This window comes from Bubalus bubalis, chromosome 3 (genome assembly GCF_019923935.1).
Source record: "Bubalus bubalis isolate 160015118507 breed Murrah chromosome 3, NDDB_SH_1, whole genome shotgun sequence".
Taxonomy (NCBI): domain Eukaryota; kingdom Metazoa; phylum Chordata; class Mammalia; order Artiodactyla; family Bovidae; genus Bubalus; species Bubalus bubalis.
The window spans coordinates 110,553,085-110,574,346 of record NC_059159.1 but is presented as its reverse complement, the minus strand read 5'-3'; the positions used below and the strand labels follow the sequence as shown (position 1 = coordinate 110,574,346).

The 21,262-nt window shown below is 39.0% G+C and overlaps 1 protein-coding gene and 1 long non-coding RNA gene across 3 annotated transcripts in view; one reads left to right on the top strand and one right to left on the bottom strand.

Annotated features, from left to right (window-relative positions):
* LOC123332844 overlaps positions 1 to 11,523 on the top strand; it is a 116,440-nt gene extending 104,917 nt beyond the window's left edge. The window contains exons 3-4 of the long non-coding RNA XR_006549940.2: positions 7,166 to 7,320; positions 11,130 to 11,523. This is a non-coding gene — a long non-coding RNA (uncharacterized LOC123332844). The remainder of the gene's footprint in view (positions 1 to 7,165; positions 7,321 to 11,129) is intronic.
* Positions 1 to 21,262, bottom strand: part of GDA (guanine deaminase) — a 254,581-nt gene that overhangs the window by 15,602 nt on the left and 217,717 nt on the right. For both annotated transcript variants that reach the window (XM_044939952.2, XM_025281610.3), the window contains exons 4-10: positions 18,824 to 18,911; positions 16,125 to 16,230; positions 14,090 to 14,117; positions 12,933 to 13,040; positions 9,777 to 9,884; positions 8,426 to 8,523; positions 5,348 to 5,415 (exon numbers count right to left, since the gene is read on the bottom strand). In XM_044939952.2, coding sequence (XP_044795887.1) covers positions 5,348 to 5,415; positions 8,426 to 8,523; positions 9,777 to 9,884; positions 12,933 to 13,040; positions 14,090 to 14,117; positions 16,125 to 16,230; positions 18,824 to 18,911 — 604 coding nt within the window. The remainder of the gene's footprint in view (positions 1 to 5,347; positions 5,416 to 8,425; positions 8,524 to 9,776; positions 9,885 to 12,932; positions 13,041 to 14,089; positions 14,118 to 16,124; positions 16,231 to 18,823; positions 18,912 to 21,262) is intronic.

The window sequence follows — 21,262 nt, the reverse complement described above, 5'->3', positions numbered from 1 at the left end:
TTACACATAAACCACTACTTCTTGGTTTCTGTTAATAAAATCAGAAAGTAAAACAATGTTTAGTACTTGGGAAGTTCTTTCTTGCAGCCTGTACATTATTTTAAGATTTTATGTAAAATATTAAAGACATTCAAATGATCCAGGGAAAATATAATACCAAAACTCAAGGACCTAACACTCAGTTTCAAAGACAGTATTATATATTCAGGTCCCAGGAACCTCTTCCCAGAGGGAAATACCTTGATTTTTGTTGCCATTTTGATTTTTTAAATGTTTATATTATTGTTTATTAAAGCTGTTAGACCAGTTTAAGACTCATAGTCTGATAGTTTTTTTAAAAGGTATTACTTTTAACATTGTACACATTCTGTCATTTTTTAAACTCCTTTACAATTTTTTTCTTATTTCTGTTTTAAATGATTTTAGCCTTCCCTGACATCCTGTTGTACCATACTTCCCTATACCATGACCCTTCACTTTGCCTCATCACTCATTGAATCATATAGATTTTCAAGTAATTTTTTCAAAGGCTTCATGGGGAGAATATTTTCCAAACCCTTGTACATTTGAGAATTTTGTTGCCTTCACACATGAGGGAGAATGTGGCCCAATATAATATTCTTGAATAACAACCACTTTCTCTCCAAACTCTTGTTCTTGATATTTTGCAGGCCAACAAAAATTGGTTTTTAACTGTTTTATTTATAAATGACTTTTCCCCCTGCCTCAGCATTTTAGAACTTTCTTTTCTTTTTCTTTATAATTCAAATATTTTGCCACAATTGGTTCAGTTATGGTTTAGACCAGAAGAGGGTAAGTTCTTTCATTATGATATTCAGTAAGCCCAGAAAAGATTTGCTCTTCAGACCTCTGATGGTTGTTGCTTCTGTTCCATTAGTTCTGGATCCTTAGTCAGGAAAATCCTGTTTGCTGGTGCCATGCTCTCTTTATCTTCCACGTAGATTGTTCTCAAACACCCTCTTTAGTCTTTGGTCAACTTCATTCTCCACATCACTGATTTAATTTTCCACAACAATAATTCTGCTTCTCATGGCTAGCTATGTGGTTTGTTTGTTTTTTTTTAACTGAGGGATAATTAAGGTATCATAAAATGCTCAGAACTTGTGTTCAGTTTGATGAATGTTAATAACTATATATAGCCATTTAAGTACCTTTCAAAAAACAAGATATTAAACATTTCCCTCACCCCAGCAAGGTCCCTCATGGCCCTTTTCAGTAGTTCCCCTCCCCACCCCTACCCCAGATCTTGGCAACCACTTTTTTTAATTGATGTTTTATTTTTAATCACTTTTTATTGGAGTATAACTGCTCTACAATGCTGTGTTAGTTTTTACTGTATGGTAAAGTGAATCAGCTTTATGTATACATATATCCCTCTCTTGTTTGGATTTCCTTCCCATTTCAGTCACCACAGAGCACACTCCCGTGCTCACTGCATTGCTGTTTACAATAGCCAGGACACGGAGGCAACCTAAACATTCATCAACAGACGAATGGGCAAAGAAAATGTCGTGCATATACACAAAGGGACACCACCCAGCCACAAAAAAGGAACGAAACTGTGCCATTTGTAAAGATGTGGTTGGACCCAGAGACCATCCTACAGAGTGAAGTCAGTGGGAAAGGAAGGGCCACACCTCTTAACAAGAAAACTAGTTAGAAAAATATATCAGCCACTTTGGACAGAATAAAGTGCACATGGCAAATATGAATGTCTACCTGCTTTTGCTTGGCACCCGTTTTCTGATTTCTGTCAATGTAGGTTAGCTCTGTTGCTGCTAACCTGGACAGTCTGTTGTCCCTGGACTTCATACATATGGGACCATAGAGTGTGTGCTCTTTTGTGCTTGGCTTTTTTCACTTAATGAAATGATTTTTAAACAAAAATGTTTTAATTTATTGAAGTAGAGTTGATGAATAGTATTGTGTTAATTTCTGCTGTATGGGAAAGTAATGCATTCTTTTTTCATATTCTTTTCTATTATGGTTTATCACAGGATATTGAATATAGTTCCCTGTGCTATGCAGTAGGACCCTGCTGTTTATCCATTCCAAATGTAATAGTTTGCATCTGCTAACCCCAAACTCCCAGTCCACTCCTCTCCCTCGGCAACTCCAAGTCTACTTTCTATGTCTCTGAGTCTGTTTCTGTTTTGTAGATAGGTTCATTTGTGTCATGTTTTAGATTCTACATATGAGGGATACCATGTGGTATTTGTCCTCTTTCTGACTTCTTCACTGGGTTTGATAGTTTCTAGGTCCATCCATAGTGCTTCAATGGCATTGCTTCAGTCTTCTTTAATGGCTGAGTAGTATGCCATCGTATGTATTACCACATTGTTTTTACCCATTTATCTGTCAACATTTAGGTTGCTTCCAGTCTTGACTATGGTAAATAGTGCTGCTATGAACATAGAGGTGCATGTGTCTTTTTGTATTATAGTTTTGTGTGGATATATGCACTGGAGTGGGATTGCTGGATCATATGGCAACTCTTTTTAGTTTTCTGAGGAACCTCCATACTCTTTTCCCTGTAACTGCACCAAGTTACCTTCCCACCAAGTGTATGAGGGTTCCCTTCTCACCACACCCTCTCCAGTATTTTTAACAAAATATTTTTGTTTTGTATATATCAATGATTTGTTCTTTTTTTAAAAAAGAATGCTGAATGGTGTTTCTTTGTTTGAATATGCTGCATCTGCTTATCTGTCCTCCTTTAGAAGGTTTTTAAACTTTATTTCCAGTTTGGGGCTATTATTAATAAAGCTATTATAAATATTCTTGTATAACTATATGTGTTTATTTCTCTAGGGTAAATACCCAAAATGAAATTACTGAGTCATATTTAGATGTATTTTCAACTTTAGAGAACTATTTGGCAGTTTCTTATAAAGTGGTTGTACCATGTAGTCTCCCTCCAGTAGTGTATAGCGATCTACATGATTATTTTTTCTTTTTCAGTTTTCTTCTTCCATTTTCAAATTTTCCTTTTCCATCAAAACTCAAGGTCTTTTCATGGGGCCATGTCTTCTTGTCCTCTAAGGATGATAGCAATATTCTGAACTCTTATTCTAGATCCTAAAAACATGGGAGATATGTTCATCCTCTTATTATTTTTGATACCACTTTCTCTTGTTTTGTAATGGTTTTGTGAAGTGTCATGCACGTTTCTCATATTTAATAATTAAGAAATGAGAAAGTTCAGATCTGCCTCTATTTGTGATAGAGTGAATGATCCACTCTTAGACCTACACTCTTGGCACAATATAAGTTAAACAGTCTTTTAAAAAAAAAGAAAAAAAAAAGTTAAACAGTCTTTTAAAGTTCAAAGGAAAAGAACAAGTTTATGCATAAAGGTCATGTTTAGGAAATAGTTGTATATAGGATGGCTATGTAAAATGCAACAGCATCTTCCAAGTTAATATATGAGAATATATCATATTAAATCAAACCTTTAATCAGGAAACCAATGTTATTCATTCCCTTTTAAGCCAATCTTTATTGCCTAGTGCAACTTGCCAGGTATCTGCTAACCACATCACATGTATTTTTTTCATTTAAGCCTCAAAACAAGCATGTAGCATAGATATTGTTATAATTATTGTTGTTCTTGTTATGGAAATTAGGATATGAATCTTTAGAAAATTAAGATATTTTGCACAAGGTCTTACGGCTAAGTGACAGAGCTCTACATAATCATTTTAGATCATTACTATGCAACCCAAACTCAAGAACTGGAAGTCATGTGAGGAATTAAAGTTGTGGAGACCAAATTCCTTGAAAATCTGAAAGCAACATCTGAGTTTTGCATTTCTACTAAATTTTTCATTGACAAAAACTCTTGACCACTTTTTTTCTTATCCATTAAAGGTTTTCTGTCAGAGTAAAAACAACTGGTTTCCTACCTTAATACCTGAAACTATATCCAAGTATTACACAATCTCAGTGATTCAAGGCTTAAATTCAAATTTTAAAAAAACCTCAATTGCTTTGATTCATGTAAAACTGAGGAAAACCTCTAATGTAGCACACCTCTTTAAAATTATAAATGATAACAATAACCCTGTGTACAAGACAGCAAAAGAGACACTGATGTATAGAACAGTCTTATGGACTCTGTGAGAGAGGGAGAGGGTGGGAAGATTTGGGAGAATGGCATTGAAACATGTAAAATATCATGTATGAAACGAGTTGCCAGTCCAGGTTTGATGCACGATACTGGATGCTTGGGGCTGGTGCACTGGGACGACCCAGAGGGATGGAATGGGGAGGGAGGAGGGAGGAGGGTTCAGGATGGGGAACACATATATACCTGTGGCGGATTCATTTTGATATTTGGCAAAACTAATACAATTATGTAAAGTTTAAAAATAAAATAAAATTAAAATAAAATAAAATAAAATTATAAATGAATATTTTATTACTGTAGTCTTACCAATATTGTTTGGTATAAACTGAGACTTGAGTTGTTGCAAAAAATGATGAAAAGCATTATTTTCAATTTGCAAACATCCTGGTGCTCTTACAAATCAGTAAAACAAATGAATCAAGAATGAAAAATAAGACCTTGTGCCCCAAAGCCATTTAAAAAAATTTTTTTAGTTCATTCATACCCAATGATAAAATAAAGGTCATAGCAGATGCCTAGACATTTGGGCCTGACTCCCTTCCAAAGTGAGCAGCACTACACATACTCAGGAAAAGCAATCCAAATGTACTATGAGAAAAAGGAGACATCACTAATTCATCAGCCACCTAGACTGTCCTTCAGCCTAGCAAACATCAGACTGCCTGTGGGAATTAGAATCTCATTTTGTTAAAAACTTCTTAAAAGCAAAGCACGTTTTTTAATATACCTCAGAGTTCTCCATTATGGCATAGACTGAATTTGTGCTCACTATTCACAAGGTCGAATAATTTTCTTTTGAGACAGTATTTGTGATGACACAGTTACTGAAGACTAAAAACATAAAAACCCAAGCCATCGAAATTTAGCAAGAAGGACAAAACAAAAAGGAAAAAAAGAACAAGGACTTTTTAAAAAGAATCTCTAAAGCACTTGAGAAGGGCTTATCCTTTATAGCCCTGTGTCTGAATATAAATATGGATAATGGCTTTCAAGAGGTTAATGCCACCAAAACTTTTCCCTTTGCGTATATTTTCTTACTGTTTCCAACTTCACTATTTTATTAGCATAAGATGTGACTGCCAGAAAATAAAACTAAGTTTTTTAAATCATACAACTGTTACTTGAAAATTAGTCACAGTAGAAAGTTGTGCACTTTATCAACCACTTTGCCATGGCTCTTAATGGGAAGCTACTAACCTGTACCCAGCCCTATCTTCACTCCATGTTTCAGGACCTCTGGCACATTGAGCAGGCCGCTGCTGAGCCTGCAGAGAGAGGAGACGGTCAGAACAAGGAGACCCCCACATGGGTCCAACAAGAGAAGGACGCTAACAGTAACAATGGGGATGTCACTGAAAATTGTGATTCCCATTGTCTCAGCTCTAATGCTGACACAAACACATTAGTCACATCTGACCATCTGAGTCCTGGAGCGAAAAAGGATCAAAAACCTTGAGCAGAGATTCCTATTAGAAGAGCACAAAACAGCAAGAATTAGAAAGGAGAGCAGGGGATTATGTGTAAGGAAAAATAAATAAGAATTTAAATCTTGCAATTAGTTCAATGGTTTTACCGAGTTTATATATATTTTTCAGCTTTCAGTTCAGTTCAGTTCAGTTGCTCATTTGTGTCCGACTCTGTGACCCCATGAATCGCAGCACGCCAGGCCTCCCTGTCCATCACCAACTCCTGGAGTTCACTCAGACTCACGTCCATCAAGTCTGTGATGCCATCCAGTCATCTCATCCTCTGTCGTCCCCTTCTCCTCCTGCCCCCAATCCCTCCCAGCATCAGAGTCTTTTCCAATGGGTCAACTCTTCACATGAGGTGGCCAAAGTACTGGAGTTTCAGCTTTAGCATCATTCCTTCCAAAGAAATCCCAGGGCTGATCTCCTTCAGAATGGACTGGTTCAGCTTTACAAACAACTTATTGACCAGAGACGTATTAATGCATCTTTTGTTACCTCAATGTTATTGATTAGAGATATTTCAAAATTCACTTATATAACAAATCACCAGCCACAAGCATTAGTTTCTGCAAAAATCCCGTAACAATGTGATTGTTCAATAATGTCAATTGGTCAATAATGTGTTAAGATATAAATGACAAAATTATAGGATATTTAAAGTATACAACATGATGATTTGATATATGTATACACTGGGAGAGGATTTCTCCCCATTGAAAAATCTATCACCTCATGTATATTTACCTTTTTTTGTTGTTGAGAACCTACAACTTCTACTCTCTTAAAAAAATTGAATTATACAATATGGTGTTAGCAACTTGTAAAAAAAATTTTTTTTTCAAGCAGCCCATCCTTCTATGCTAGGAAGTAGAAATTATAAAGCATTGCCTTTCCTCTCCTCCTGGAATCATTTGTTGCCTTGAATAACTAGCGATTTGCAAGGGCAAAGAAAGAGGGATAAAACTGGAAGAGGGGATGCAGGCCATAAGTCAGGGCTTGATGGATCAAATGCTGCTTCTGAGGACAGCAGCAACTAGGACAGATTTCAAACATTGTGACCCTGAGCTCAATAGATGTGCCACCTTTCTAAAGAGACAAAAACTAAAGCGATCCTCAGAAGTCTGTGAAGATGCAAAGGTCAAAGTGGTTTGCTTGAAAATGTATGTAACTATCATTTTCAAAGCCCAGTGCACGTGCAAGAAATCTCTCAAAGTTGTTGGAGAAAGAATAGCAGTGACCATTCAAACCAAAACATTAGCCATAAAGGAAAATTTAACTTCAAACCTCAGTTTGCAAAGCTGAGTCATGTTTTCATTTAGGTGTTGCGTAACTAAACTCATAGGATGTTAAACCCCTCCTCTAACTGGTCACCAGACCATAATTATGGTCAGTAAGATGTACATAGGCAAGATTCTCTGTTAGGTATGATCACTTTATGTCTGAAAACGAAAAGCCTCTGGAACCTCTCAAAACACTCCAGAAATATATTGCCATGGCTGACGTGCATTTCCTATACTGCCTCTGACTAGAACTTTTTTACTCACAGAGTCCCCAGATTTCTGACAGCCAGAACCATCTCCTTTCTGCCTGGAGGCTCTCTTACAAAGCTGCAGCCTGCTCTGCTCTCCTTTGGGGAAGGTCTGAAATTGCAGAGATTCCATGCCCCTTCGCCCTGACCCAGCAGCCCTCCACCAATAACTGGTAAGTTTGGGTATAACTATTTCAGCTCCCCCACCTCTTGGGCAGGGTGTCCTTGAGGTGTACATTGGTTCCCTGAGTATTCCAGGAGGATTAAATTCCAGAAGCCTCTGGTGATAACCTGCTTGGTAGTGTGCTCTTTACTGACTTCCTTTCCTTCTCTGTCTCTCCCCACTAAAGGTGCTTTCTGAGATCACCTTCCAAATAAATTACTTGCGCATAAATCCTTATGCCATGTTCTGCTTCTGCAAGAACTCAAAATGAGGAAGGATATAAAGTAATCCTCAAAAAAATGAAAATCTAACAGAAACTAAGAAATTTATTGAATGAATATATTAATGATCCACCGCAACCTGCCTCTCGCTCTGTTCTGGGTCAACTAACACCAGAAATGAGAGATCCTTTCTATATGAAATCCTGGAACAGGAACTCTTAGCCTAGCATTCATGGGTTGGCATTATGGGATCCATGAATTCCCAAAAATTAGATGCAGCATTTTCATGTCTGTGGGGTTTCTTCCGTGAAGATACAGGCAACTTTCATCTGATTCCCTTATGCATCTATAACTTTTCAAAAGGTTAAAAAAAGTTGTAAATAAAGTGTTCTCCATCCTGGGGAATTAACAGTAGGACAGGGTCCCTCCTAAATGCATCTCGTCAGGTACAGCAGCATGACATCTACCAAAGGGTGACAGCTTCTGGTAGCACTGCACCATTTCTGGTAGTTTGTACAACACAAAGTAATGGGAGGTCAGTATCCTCTCTCTAGAATACCTGGTTGGCATATGCACTCTTTCCATCCTTAGCTCTAAATTCTCAGTGCTATTGGTTTTGAATTCTGTTTCCTATTGTTCTGTTTTGTGCAAACTCAGAAATTTTAAGAGATGTGGTGCTCCTCAAATGTATACTCTGTAAAAAATCGCCTCTTTTTAAGCGCTCTCAGTCTCCTTAGTGTAGTACAGACAGGCATCATTCTATCTAGTTCACATCCCAATCGAACATAACTACAGAAGAGAGATACTGGAGGAGTGACAGAAAACAAAAGATATCTGGCTGCTGCTCTGCAATCCAAACGTTCATAATCTACCAATCCATAATTGCCTACTTACGATAAGTTAGAATTGGGACAATGCGAGATGGACGCTCCTCGTTCCCTGAATACATCCAGTTCTTCTTCAGAAAGGTAGCAGCCATGTGCCATCACTGTCTGGAGAGAAGAGCATTCCAGGTGGAGTCTACCACTTCAAAGTGCTAAAGTTAGTCCTCACTCACAACCAGGTATTTAGCTGGTAAAATTGATTCAAGAAGGCAGGCACTGCACACATGTGAGACTTCTCTTAATGTTTAATCCTGATAATATTTGTGGGTTTTCCTGAATAAGATTTTACTCTTGCAAAATTCTTTTTCTGTCAGTATAAAACCTGTATTTAAATAGCTTTCTTCTTTGGGGAGCATGGTTCAATGACCACAGAATTATCATTAAAATAAAATCTTTCCAACCTCTGTGCAAATAAAATTAACATGCAAATTGAAGGCTAATTTATTAATCATATGGAAATAGATGTAGAGTAGGGTGAAAATTACGATGTAGCATAAACAAGATCTATGCAGAATATTAACCTTTGAAACCAATCATATTCAGATGTCTGTTCACATACTCCCTAAGAATTCATTTGCCATAATAATTAAACTTTCCATGCAGTTCATACATTTCGTTAAAGGCCAAGGCCAGGGGATATATTGCTGTAATGAGATCTGTCCTCACTCATATTAATTTTAATTAACTTAAAATTGTTTAATTATAAATATAATACATACTCATTTCTTTAAAAAAGCAGTCTTAGAGTGTTTAAAAATGTCAAAAGTCCTCTGCTTTCTTCCTCAGGAAGGATCACTTTTAACATGCAGCGTCTGTCTTCCAGGCAGTGTTTGCTAAGTGAGCATATACCCACACATGTACAAACATACATCAAACAATATTTCTACAAACACTCTTTCTTGTAAGTTTGTATACCTCATTCTTTGTGAATGCTGGATAAAATTCTAATTACCTATGTTCTATAATCTAAACAATTCCCTACTGATAGCCATTTTTTAACTTTCATATGTAATTAACATCCCTACTCATGTTCCTTACAGAATGGATCTTCAGAAATACATTTGCTAACTCAAAGAGAAACACATTCACATTCTAATGGATACTGACAAAAATGTCCTTGGACCAAATGACATTCCCACCCTCAAAGAAGTTTTTAGATTTATTTAGCAATAAATGTAATAATTTATTCATTAGGGATGAAATGCCAGGCCCATTTTTAATTGTGTGCACACAGGCACACGTGCACTGTGTACTTTTATTTGGAAATGCATGTTACAGGATTCTGAAGATTCTACTGAGATTTTAAAATCTAGATAAATACGCCCTACTTCATATAGATTGTATCATGATGTGCAATTTACCTTATTTGTCAGAAGATTGTTTTTATCATATACATCTGTGTAGTTTTTATAACCAGGGTATAAGTTTTTCACAGCTTTAACTTCATCACGAGTTTCACTTATATGGCTCTACAAGAAAAGAAATAACATTTTCAGTTTCTTAATGTAAAATACCATTAGAAATTATACTTCCTACCCCCAAATGATGTGGATGGTGTCTACCTTCCTATATAAAATAACGGATGGTTCATGTATTTTATTTAAAACAATTCTTAGTATATATATGACAATGAAACTATGAATATATACCTATATGAACATGTACTATTCTCACCCTAACCCATGTAATGTTTTCTAACAGTCTTTTCAAATTTCAAACTACAGCAAGAATAAGTAAAAATAAAAAATACTAATTGAAGAGAGTCAGGAGCCTAGCTATTCATAAGTTACCTGCCTTTTCTGGTGTTGGCCATTTAAGAAAAGAGTTCATTGGCCATCAAAATGATAGAGCATGGTTTACTATAAAAAAGCTGAAATATGAATTAAAAAGTTGAATTTTAGCCCGGGTTCTGACCCTACATATGTGTCTTAGGGTAAGTCAGTTGTTTTCTTTCCACCTCCATTTTCTCATCTTGCAAATAAAAGTGTTGGGCAAGATGAGTGATTTTCTAAATTCTTTTAGCTTTTAATGTGTTTTCTTATAAAAATTCATAGATATTCAATATTTAAAAGGTATAATCGAGTTGCCATACAGAATGAAGCAGGGTTTGGGCTCTGGGACCCTGCTCCCATTCTGTCCCCTTTGTCAGCTTCCAGAATGAGTTCTTCTTCAGGAAATAGCTTGAAAATAAGAGACAAACAGTCCTGACATCATCAAGAAAGAGCGTATAAGAATGCACATACAAGCAAAACAAGCAAGTCCTGGCCCTAACACTGTCCTTTCTCCAGGGAACCACAAAACCTGAGATGGTATAAAGTGTTTTTGAGACACGAGGTGTCACCATACCGACCCCTCACCTAAAACAAAAATCACTTCTGACCAACCAGTGATGAGTATAGTATATGTTATAAGAAATAACTCAATACTACTTCCAGAAATGGCAATGCCACTTCCCTTCCTCCCAGAGGTAGAGTATGAATAGCCAAATAAATAAAAAATAACAATGGACTGAAAACAGAATGTTCCATCTGAAGAATGAGCTCTCTCCCTGCCTTGAGGAAATCCAGACCACTGAGAAATGGGCATGGACGTTGGAAGAGAGGAAAGGAAAACCAGATGGTTTGTGTCATTTTGATAAATTTGAGTAAATACGCACATATACATGTATATACACCTCCAGCAAGTAAATACTTGATTCTTCTGTGTGTTTACAGGGTTCAGGACACACTAACCCAAAATATGACACCTTGGAATACTGAATATTTTAAGCCGAAGAAATTTGAGAAAATGGTAAAAGTAGGATGGTTCACTCTGATCTTACCTTCACCCCTTTGTTCCTGAAACAGGCCATAAAACTCTTGTATGAGAGGTTCCCACCCTATACCTAAAGGAAAGGAGTACCCTTATCTCTGAAGACAAAGGAAACCAAGAAGAACCAGGCCTTGCTAAGTTTTCCCCGTTTACTATGCTTGCTTCATACTCCTTAACCCATCCTGCTCCTCCAGGACTGTACACTTGTCACCATACCTAACATAAAAACACTCAGCTATGTTTCATTGTGTTTCCTAATGAGGCTCTTGTACCATATAAAACTTATATAAGTTTGTATGCTTTTCTCCTGTTAATCCATCTATGTCAGTTTAGTTTTCAGGCCCAGCCAGCGGCCCTAAAAATGTAAAGGATAATTTTTTCCTTCCCTACAATTGTGTGGGATTGAATAAAAAATTTCAAATATCACAGACCACCAAAAAAAAGAAATGGGGAAAGACAAAAATAGTTAATGAACCCTAACAAGATAAATCTTAATAATCCTCCATCCTATGAAATGATAAAGGATCAATGTGTTGCCTTTCCCTGACATGCCCTTTGTTTTTGGATAGTCAACTCTTAAGAGGAAAAATTTTAGTGCAGTATGTAATGTAGCTTGATTGGAGGAGGAAAGCTCCCAACTCCCAATTTTAACCCAGCTGGAAGCTTTAGAAAGTGTTTTATTCCTAAATTGCAACCACTTAATGACAAAGTAAGATATACTTTTTTTTGTTCCTGACTTTAAATTAAGAAGCTTGGAACAAAAGGGCTTTTAAATCCATTTTTGTAAGGTGGAAATTAGGTTCTTTCTGCTTTTCAAATAATAGATGGTTCCTCCAAAAAGGAAGGATTAGAACACTGAGAAAGTATCAAAAGAGAAGCAGGAAAGAAACGCATTAGATGTATCCTATGGAGAGCAGGTAACCAGTTTGTCATTAATCCTGCCTGGTTACTTAAGATGTCCTCATCTCTGGCAGCCAGATTGGAGATGACTTAGGGCAAAAGGAACCTTCAGGTTTCTTAGATAGATAGCAAGCTAGATTTAGGTAATGTCTCTAAGGAACCTTACATCCTATGTTGCTATATCTTGAGGAGATCTTATGAGGCTAAGGGCAGGCTGCCCCCAAAGTGTGCCACTCTGGATGTAGATTATTTTGAGCTAAAAACTAATCAAGGCCCAAAAGACTCAGAAGAAGCTTTGAACTTCCTCCTTACCACCTACTTAAGATAGGAAGCCGGTCCCAGGAAAGAGCTATTATCAGAGATAACTATAGTAAGGTACTAGGTATGTAGACAGGGGGAACCTAGCAAAGTCCACTTGCTCAAAATGGTTCCGCACATATTTGCTTACCAAATAGTAACTTCTTATTTTCAGTGCCTTATTTCTGCTTGAAGCCTGAGACCCCTACTTTCTTCTTAGTCTAGAACTATATATATATATATATATAGTTCTATCTATCTATCTCACCTTGCCTTACTGTCTTTGGAATCCTGATACTTATGTGGATTTCCTGTGCGCATGTAATAAATTTTGTTTTCTCTTGTGAATCTGTCTTATGTCATGCTAATTGCCAGTCAAAAGAACTAAAAGAGGAAAGAGGGGAAACCTACCTCTTCCACAGTAGAAGACTTGGAGATTATGAAAGTACTGCCGGAATTCAGAGTACAGAGAAATCTAGACATAGCACGAACCGGAGAAAAATGCCCACCTGAATGTGCAAATCACAGGCCTTCGCGAGGTTTCCGAGTTCACACAACAAAGTCTCAGAGCAGGAAAGGGGAAAACGTGGTGTCACTATGGGCTGCACTCGAGAATACTGGAAATCAGCAAAAACACTTGGTAAAGAAACTATGATATCTGAATGTGTAGCACACCCCAAAATGCATTTCATACCACAACATGATTTTATATCTTCATCTCTGGGAATAGTCCTTCATTCCAAGAGTAGTGGATGGGTTTCATGGAAATGGCTCATGGTTGAAGACAAGGAAGGGTATTTCTGGACCACCAAGTTCAATGGAAGAAGACCCCATCTCAAATGCAAGACACATGAAAGTTCAGACTGAGTGGCTTTTATGAAGAGAATCAGGAGGCAGAGGAGACGTTTCAAAGGAGAGTGCTGGGGAAACTGAAAATGGGGTGGTGGTCTGTTCCCCTTTCTACATCTTAGGGCAGTGGTGAGGCTAAGGATCCATTAAGTTGCATCTAGGTCTCCCAGGATTAGACTGAATGAAATACTGAGGTATCCTATGGTTTCCAATCAGACCTTAAAAAATGGTGAGGGAAGAGTCTGGTTTGCCATCTAAGAGATTGCCCAGTAGAGCCAGAGACCAGCCTGCTGGGGGGCTGGGACAGAAGCCAGCGCTGCCTCCACAGGCTCACAACATCAGGGCGCTGTGAAGGGGGTGCCTGGCTGGGCCCTTTACATGACATGCCAAACATCTATGGACCAAGGCAGTCTGGCGGGGGCATCTCGGCTGGACACCACTTGTGTTTCAGACCCGATCGGGGGTACAAGAGGCCAGAGCCAATGGTGATATAGCTAACAATCCACACCACAACATCTAGTGGCCACCAACCTGTCTACATCAATGAAGCCCTCTCCCACTTCCCAGAGACCCATCCTATGAAATTAGAAGGTCTCAGAGGAGAGGGAGGGAAGACCACTGAAAAAAGTAAAAAAAAAAGCCTGACCTTACTAAGCTGAGTTGATGGGTTCCCCATGAAAACAATTTAAGGTTTTAGGAAAATACTTTTGTGTGCATAAAATAAACTAACCATACAGACTAACCTCTACCAAAACCAACAAATCCTCTAGTCAACACAAAGACAATCCAAAAGTGAGCTAGGACCAAGTTTACTTACATTCCTCTGGAGCATTTCTGACACAAATCTGAAAGAAAACAACAAATGTAACATTAGAAAATTTAGGCATTTCTCAAATAAATTTTTTAAAAGGATAAAAACATGATCCTTACATTTGCCCTAATTTTAATATAAACATTTCTAATGCTGAATATGTTTCACCACCACTAATTAAGGATTAACAAGTAGTAATTACTTTGTTCTCTCATGTGTAGTCCAGGAGATGGAGTACAAAATCACAGGGAAATACAATTTTATCATCTACCATCAGCTGGGCTGTTCACACGTATTCCTGCAGCTCTCAAGGCATTCAGATACATTAAGCTCTGTTTCAGGGAACATCGCCATATGTTTATGTTCCATGGACATTAGAGTCGTGGGGTCCTATGTACCTGGAGGTGTCTAGAAGCCACGGGCTCTGCACTTTCAGTTTCCCTAAGGTAGAAGCTGCTTGCCCACACAATCCAGTAGCATCCTTTATTTTCAAAGGCCAGGTCCTGCTGGGCATGGATGTTGGAGTAAAGCAGAAGGACTAGGCCAGACATGGTCGTGAAGCAGGTAGTGACAGGGGTGGTGATCTTACCAATTATATCAGCGGGGCTGATGGTATCTACATGGCCTATGAAATGACTATTTCTGCCTTGGCTGGAAATATTTATGAATTATAGCCTCCTGCCTTCTGGTGTTACTTTGTTTAGTAATAAAATGTGAATTAGGATTCACTATTCCCACAAACAGGGCCTCCCAGATGGCGCTAGTGGTAAAGAACCTGCCTGCCAGCACAGGAGATATAGGAGACCTGGGTTCGATCCCTAGATTGGGAGGATCCCCTGGAGAAGGAAATGGCAATCCACTCTAGTACTCTTGCCTGGGGAATCCCATGGACAGAGGAGCCTAGAGGGCTATAGTCCATAGGGTCGCAAAGAGTTGGACACAACTGAAGCAACTTAGCACACAGCACATTCCCACAAACACGGATTCCTAGAAAAGTTGAGCATATGGCCAAATGCTAAGGGGAAAATGTGTGCTTCCTTCTCTCTGTGGGCACATAGGAACCTCTAAACCACTGTTTTCAGAGGACACGCTTAAGGTGGAGGCCTGGGGAGTGGAGAAAAGTTGGACTTCTCAAACTTTGCATCAGGATACATTTGGTCTTAAGGAAGGTATAAAGCTAAAGAATTTCCTTCTGTATTTCTTGGATGTTGAGTGTCATACAACACAGTTCCTTGTGAAAGCCTCAAGGTACCCTGAGAAAGCCGTTAAAGAAATGTAGGAAAAAGGGCTTCCCTGGTGGCTCAGTGGTGGTGAGTCTGTATGTCAATGCAGGAGGCACAGGTTCAATTCCTGATCTGGGGAGCAGGATCCCACAAGCTGCAAAGCAACTAAGCCTGTGCACCACAGTTCTTGAGCCTGTGCTCTAGAGCATGGGAGCCACAACTCCTGAAGCCTGCATGCCCTAGAACCCATGCTCTAAAACTAGAGAGGCCACCAGAATAAAAAGCCTGCACACTACAACAAAGAGTAGCTCTCACTCGCCACAACTCCAGAGGGCCCAAGTGTAGCAACGAAGACCTATCACAGCCAATAAATAAAGTAGAAAAAGTACCTATGGCATTAGTAGCATATCCCCATGTAAAATAAAAAGAATATAACAAAAGCTCATGATCTCAAGCAATAGGATGACCTATAACCAAAAGTAATTTAATGAGCAGGCCACAGACACTCAACACAAGTTTAACCTACAGGAGAAGCCCAGATCTGTAATGAAGTAGGCAAATCATTCACTTTTTAAAAAATCCTTCATTTTAAAAAGGGATTTGCTTTTCCTGAAATATAGTACGTACCCAGAGGCTTTCAAATATAACTTGACATACAAAAATAGTATTGACATGCAACATTTTCCTAAGGATCAGGTCAATTTCATAAAAGTTAGACAAACCTAGTCAGCAACATATGTTCACATTCTGCCTGAGTTAAAGGGGTTTCTTCTCTCCATCTGTAACTCCATCTATAAGATAAATCAAGACAAACATACCTCTCTGTTTCCTTGATTGATTCCTCCGTGGTTTCTTTGTATTCTGGAACAGTCTCATTCAAATCCATGCAAACTTTGCCCACAAATGCCCGCTGCCCAAATTTTTCTGTGAGAAACACAGAAACAATTTCAAGTCATGTTTCTTTCCTAAAATATACTTTCCTGGGCCCTTTAAAAACATTTTAAATTAAAATCATTATGAAAACATAAGTGAGGGTATAAAAGATCATCATACCATTTAAGAACAATTTTTTTAAAAAGCCAGTTAATTCTGTAAGTAGTAAAGATTCTCCCATTGGCACCTGATGTAAAATATCTCTTTACACCCAGGACGAAGGATATTATTTGCTAAAGGTCTAAACTCAGATGTGTGCAATGTCCTCTTCTATGTGCAAGGTTATGAGGAATATACCCAATAATGTATATAAAGTGTCTGGCACATAGGGTTTAGAAAAGATACTGTCACTATTCTTAACTGTAGCAGTGCCAGTATTGTTCAGTTCAGTCACTCAGTTGTGTCCGACTCTTTGCGACCCCATGGACTGCAGCATGCCAGGCCTCCTTGTCCATTACCACTCCCAGAACTTGCTCAAACTCATGTTCATCGAGTCAGTGATGCCATCCAACTATCTCATCCTCTGTCATCCCCTTCTCCTCCTGCCCTCAATCTTTCCCAGCATCAGGGTCTTTTCTAATGAGTCAGTTCTTCGCATCATGTGGCCAAAGTATTAGAGCTTCAGCATCAGTCCTTTCAATGAATATTCAGGACTGATTTCCTTTAGGATGGACTGGTTGTATCTCATTGCAGTCCAAGGGACTCTCAAGAGTCTTCTCCAACACCACAGTTCAAAAGTATCAATTCTTTGGTGCTCAGTTTTCTTTATAGTCCAACTCTCACATCCGTACATGACTACTAGAAAAACCATAGCTTTGACTAGACAGACCTTTGTTGGCAAAGTAATGTCTCTGCTGTTTAATATGCTGTCTAGGTTTGTCATAGCTTTTCTTCCAAGAAGCAAGTGTCTTTTAATTTCATGGCTGCAGTCACCATCTGCAGTGATTTTGGAGCCTAAGAAAATAAAGTCGCTCACTGTTTCCACTGCCAATATTGTTACCTGTGGGGAATTTTGCTTAATCCTACTAGAAGTTCTCAGCACTGAAGAACCTAATGCTTATCAGAGGTGCTAGAGGAATTCTATTTCAGTTAGAAAGTTGATGCTACATGAGGCAGTGTTCATTATTTTAATATCTCTACCTCTGTCATAAGAGTCTTTCAGAAGTCTTTCTACATCTTTCATTCCCCTGTAATTCATTGTAATACCTGGCCATTAGATTACTCTTCCTTAAATCACCACCTTCATCACATACCGTATCTGGCTCAAAACCTTTTTTGAGTCTTTGATGCATATCTGAATCACTCCACAGTCTGAATCATCCCCTCAGCCCAACTTCTTCCATCCCACCATGCAATGAATCCTTCCCTTTAGTTCAACTCCTCTGTCCCCTGCTTCCTGAATCCTCTATGGACATTCCTGACCCCATACCCATACCCTCATGTCACTTCTCCTGTCTTAAAGGCATTTTCCTCTCTCCTTGTCTCCCTTGAAAGTCCAGTTTAAAGGTCCCTTCAATGAAATCTTTCCAGATGATCCAATTCTGGCTTCATTCTGTCTCCTCCAAAATTCACAATACTCACTTTCAGTGTCACACTTGAGGTCCTTGGCTTACACTACCTTGGCCTGCAAACAGTAGTGTCAGCACATCAGTCAGTAGTATTTACTGAGCACCTGCTATGTGGTGGGCAATGTGCTGGGTACAAGTTTTGGAATCATCAGTCTAAATCCAGTCTCAGCTCTGCTGACTAGCTGTGTGACTTGGGCATGTTGCATACCTTCTCTGAGCATCAGTTTATCCATCTGTAACACAGGGACATGAATAACTGTCCCAGAAGGCTATTTACAGCTAAACTGAATTAATCCGTGTAGAGTGCTTTGCACAATACCAGACATATAGTAAGAACACTACAGCTGTTACTGAAGTTACTAATCTATGTTGTTGTTTAGTCACTAAGTTGTGTCTGACTTTTTTGTGACCCCATGGTCTGTAGCCCACCAGACTTCTGTCTATGGGATTTCCCAGGCAGGATAACTGGAGTGGGTTGCCATTTCCTTCTCCAGGGGATCTTCCCGACCCAGGGATCGAATCTACCTCTCCTGCATTGGCAGGCCAATTCTTTACCACTAAGCCATGAAGGAAGACCATTAATCAATGTGTGTACCTATTAATCAGTTAATCCTATCTGGTTCCTCAAGGGCAGAGACTATTTTCCATTTTACTGTGTTCATTCCCAGCATCTAGCACAGTGCCCTGAGTGTAGCCAACAGCCAAGAACTATCTGTTGATTAGAATAAACTGTGGTCATTGCTAGAATTAGTAAATCTGCTCCAAAAAGCCCTAAATTAATACAGACCTATTTACATCATCCTACAACCAAAAACAAAAAGTAAATAATCAAATTACTTAAACAATAGAAAAAGTTCAAGGGCCACTGTAATACACAAATACCTAATCACTTGCAAGACGTGCAGTGCTCAAATTCTAGCAGTTAAAAAGCAGGACTGCTCACAAGTATAAGTCCCTGCCATCATGGTCCGCCTGTCTGCTTCATGTGCCCGTAAATCATCTTTTTATCTCCTCACCTGTAATTTCCGCAAGAAGCAGTGATGAGTCAGTGTGAATTGTTCCAAAGTAACAAGCTGTGGTTGTTCCATTCTTTAGTGTTCTCCTCTAAAAATAAATCACAAAAACCATGAATTGCCTGTGCCCAGAAAAGTCACATGGCATATACACATGAAGATGGAATTTTGGTTTTCAATTTTAAGATGTTTTTACTTAAAGAAATGCCATCTCGACATGATATGTAATTAAGGTAAATGGCAAAAGTATTCATATTTCAAAAATGTTAGAACTTTTGATTTCCTAGCTTCACAAGGTTCTATGTTGCAGAATTTATAAAATGTGATACTAATTCCTGACTTTTTAGGATTGTTTATCGATATGCAAGCTTTATTGGGAAGGAATAAATACATTTTTTTCCTAGAAATTACAGGATAAAATTATTTAGCCAGCTATGTAGTTCAAACTGGCAGATTGATCACATGTATCTAGCGCTCTTCCTCAGGAGATTTCCACTAAAAAAATGTAATGGAGTGTAACATTTATTAACCCATGAGAAGAGAGGTGACATGAGCAGAGGAAATATTTTAACATCTTCACAGAAGAAAAAAACATGAATAAAAACCTGGAGGCAACTTGGAAAAAGAGAGAAGCATGTGGTTGTTAACAGGGAATTGGCTGAAAGTGTGTATACAGATGATTAAACCTTGGCAGGACTCTTTCCTGTTGAAATCAGCAGTTCCTTGCAAAAGAGATTTACTCTTTGCAGAAATTGGATAGTATTTAGAGAATATAAGCCCAAAAGGACAAGGTGAGGCACAGGCTGAAAGGAAGAGGCTTAAGTAGACAGGTGGCTGACTCTGGGACCCATGGTCATCTTCCCCAAAATGTCACATGTACTACTTCCACCAGTTGTGGCAGGACTGAAGGACTTCTTTCTAGAGAAGATAAATGGCTCTAGAAGAAAGATGTCCTCACAATGACATTTAGGATCCACACTTAAAATGGCTATTCACTGCCTTCACTCTTCACCCTATAATGAAGCTTACCAGGCAACCAGTGTGACCCCATCTTTTTCAATCAACATCTTAGAGCATCACACGCAAATACTACTGTACATTTAAGGTTCAATGGACACTGGTGGAAAGCTACCATAAAAAAAGGGGAGAGGGAAAGGAAGAAAGAATCTGGAAAGAAATGTTGGAGGAAACAGCCAATCGGTAGCATCAGGAGGAAGCTTGATTAAAAAAAAATTGATTAACAATCTCAGAGAAATAAAAGAAGATATCATATCTACAAAAAAAAAAAAAAAAGACAGAATGCTGTGGAAATCAGAGAACAGAACTCTCCAAAAGAAAAAATACTAAAAAATGAAATATGGAAATCAACAGAAGGTTAAATTAGAAGAGAACTTCTCAGGAAAGAAAGATGAAAGTCAAGGATGAAAAGATAAGAAAAATATGCTCAGTCTAGGAAATCGAACATTTAGAATAAGAGTTCTGAAGAAAAAAATTTTCTTTTAAAAAAAGAAAGGGAGGAGGGGGAGGAGCCAAGATGGCGGAGGAGTAGGACGGGGAGAACACTTTCTCCCCCACAAATTCATCAAAAGAGCATTTAAACGTCGAGTAAATTCCACAAAACAACTTCTGAATGCCGGCAGAGGACATCAGGCACCCAGAAAAGCAGCCCAACTCTTCGAAAGGAGGTAGGAAAAAAATATAAAAGACAAAAAAAGAGACAAAAGAGGGAGGGACGGAGTTCCGTCCCGGGAAGGGAGTCTTAAAAAGAGAGAAGTTTCCAAACACCAGGAAACCCTCTCACTGCCGAATCTGTGCCGAGCTTTGGAAGCACAGAGGGCACATAAAAGGAGGGGAAAAAAAAAAAATAAACAATTAAAAATCGCGGATTGTGAGCCCCTACGGGAACTCCCCCAGCGGAGAAGCAGCGCAGACGCCTGCACACGGCATTAGCAAGCGGGGGCTGGGCAGGGAAGTGCGGCACGGGCTGTGTCCCTTAGAGTAAGAATCGGGCCGAATGTCCTGAGCGCTATCTGAGCGAAATAATTTGGGCTAGCAAACCAGACTGTGGGATATCTACCACGCGAAAAGCCAGCCCTAACCTAAGACACCGCCAGGCCCGCGCACAGAACAAAGGACTGAACAGAGGTAGCCGGCTGCAGACCTTCCCCCTCCGGTGACAGGCAGCCAGAGCCGTAAAGGGGCAATCGCAGCCCCAGAGAGACACTATCTATAAAACTGTAAGCAGGCTTCTTTGCTAACTAAAACTTCTTGGGGGTCTGGAAGGTCAATATCTGCCTGAGAAGGTGCGCCGGTTTTACACCCAGATAACCGAGTGGCGGGGGAGGCGATAAGTCGCAGCATTGGCGCCCGCCAAAACACCTCATCACCTGAGCTGCTCGACCTGGGAAGAACACAAAACGCAGGCCCAACTGAGTCTGCGCC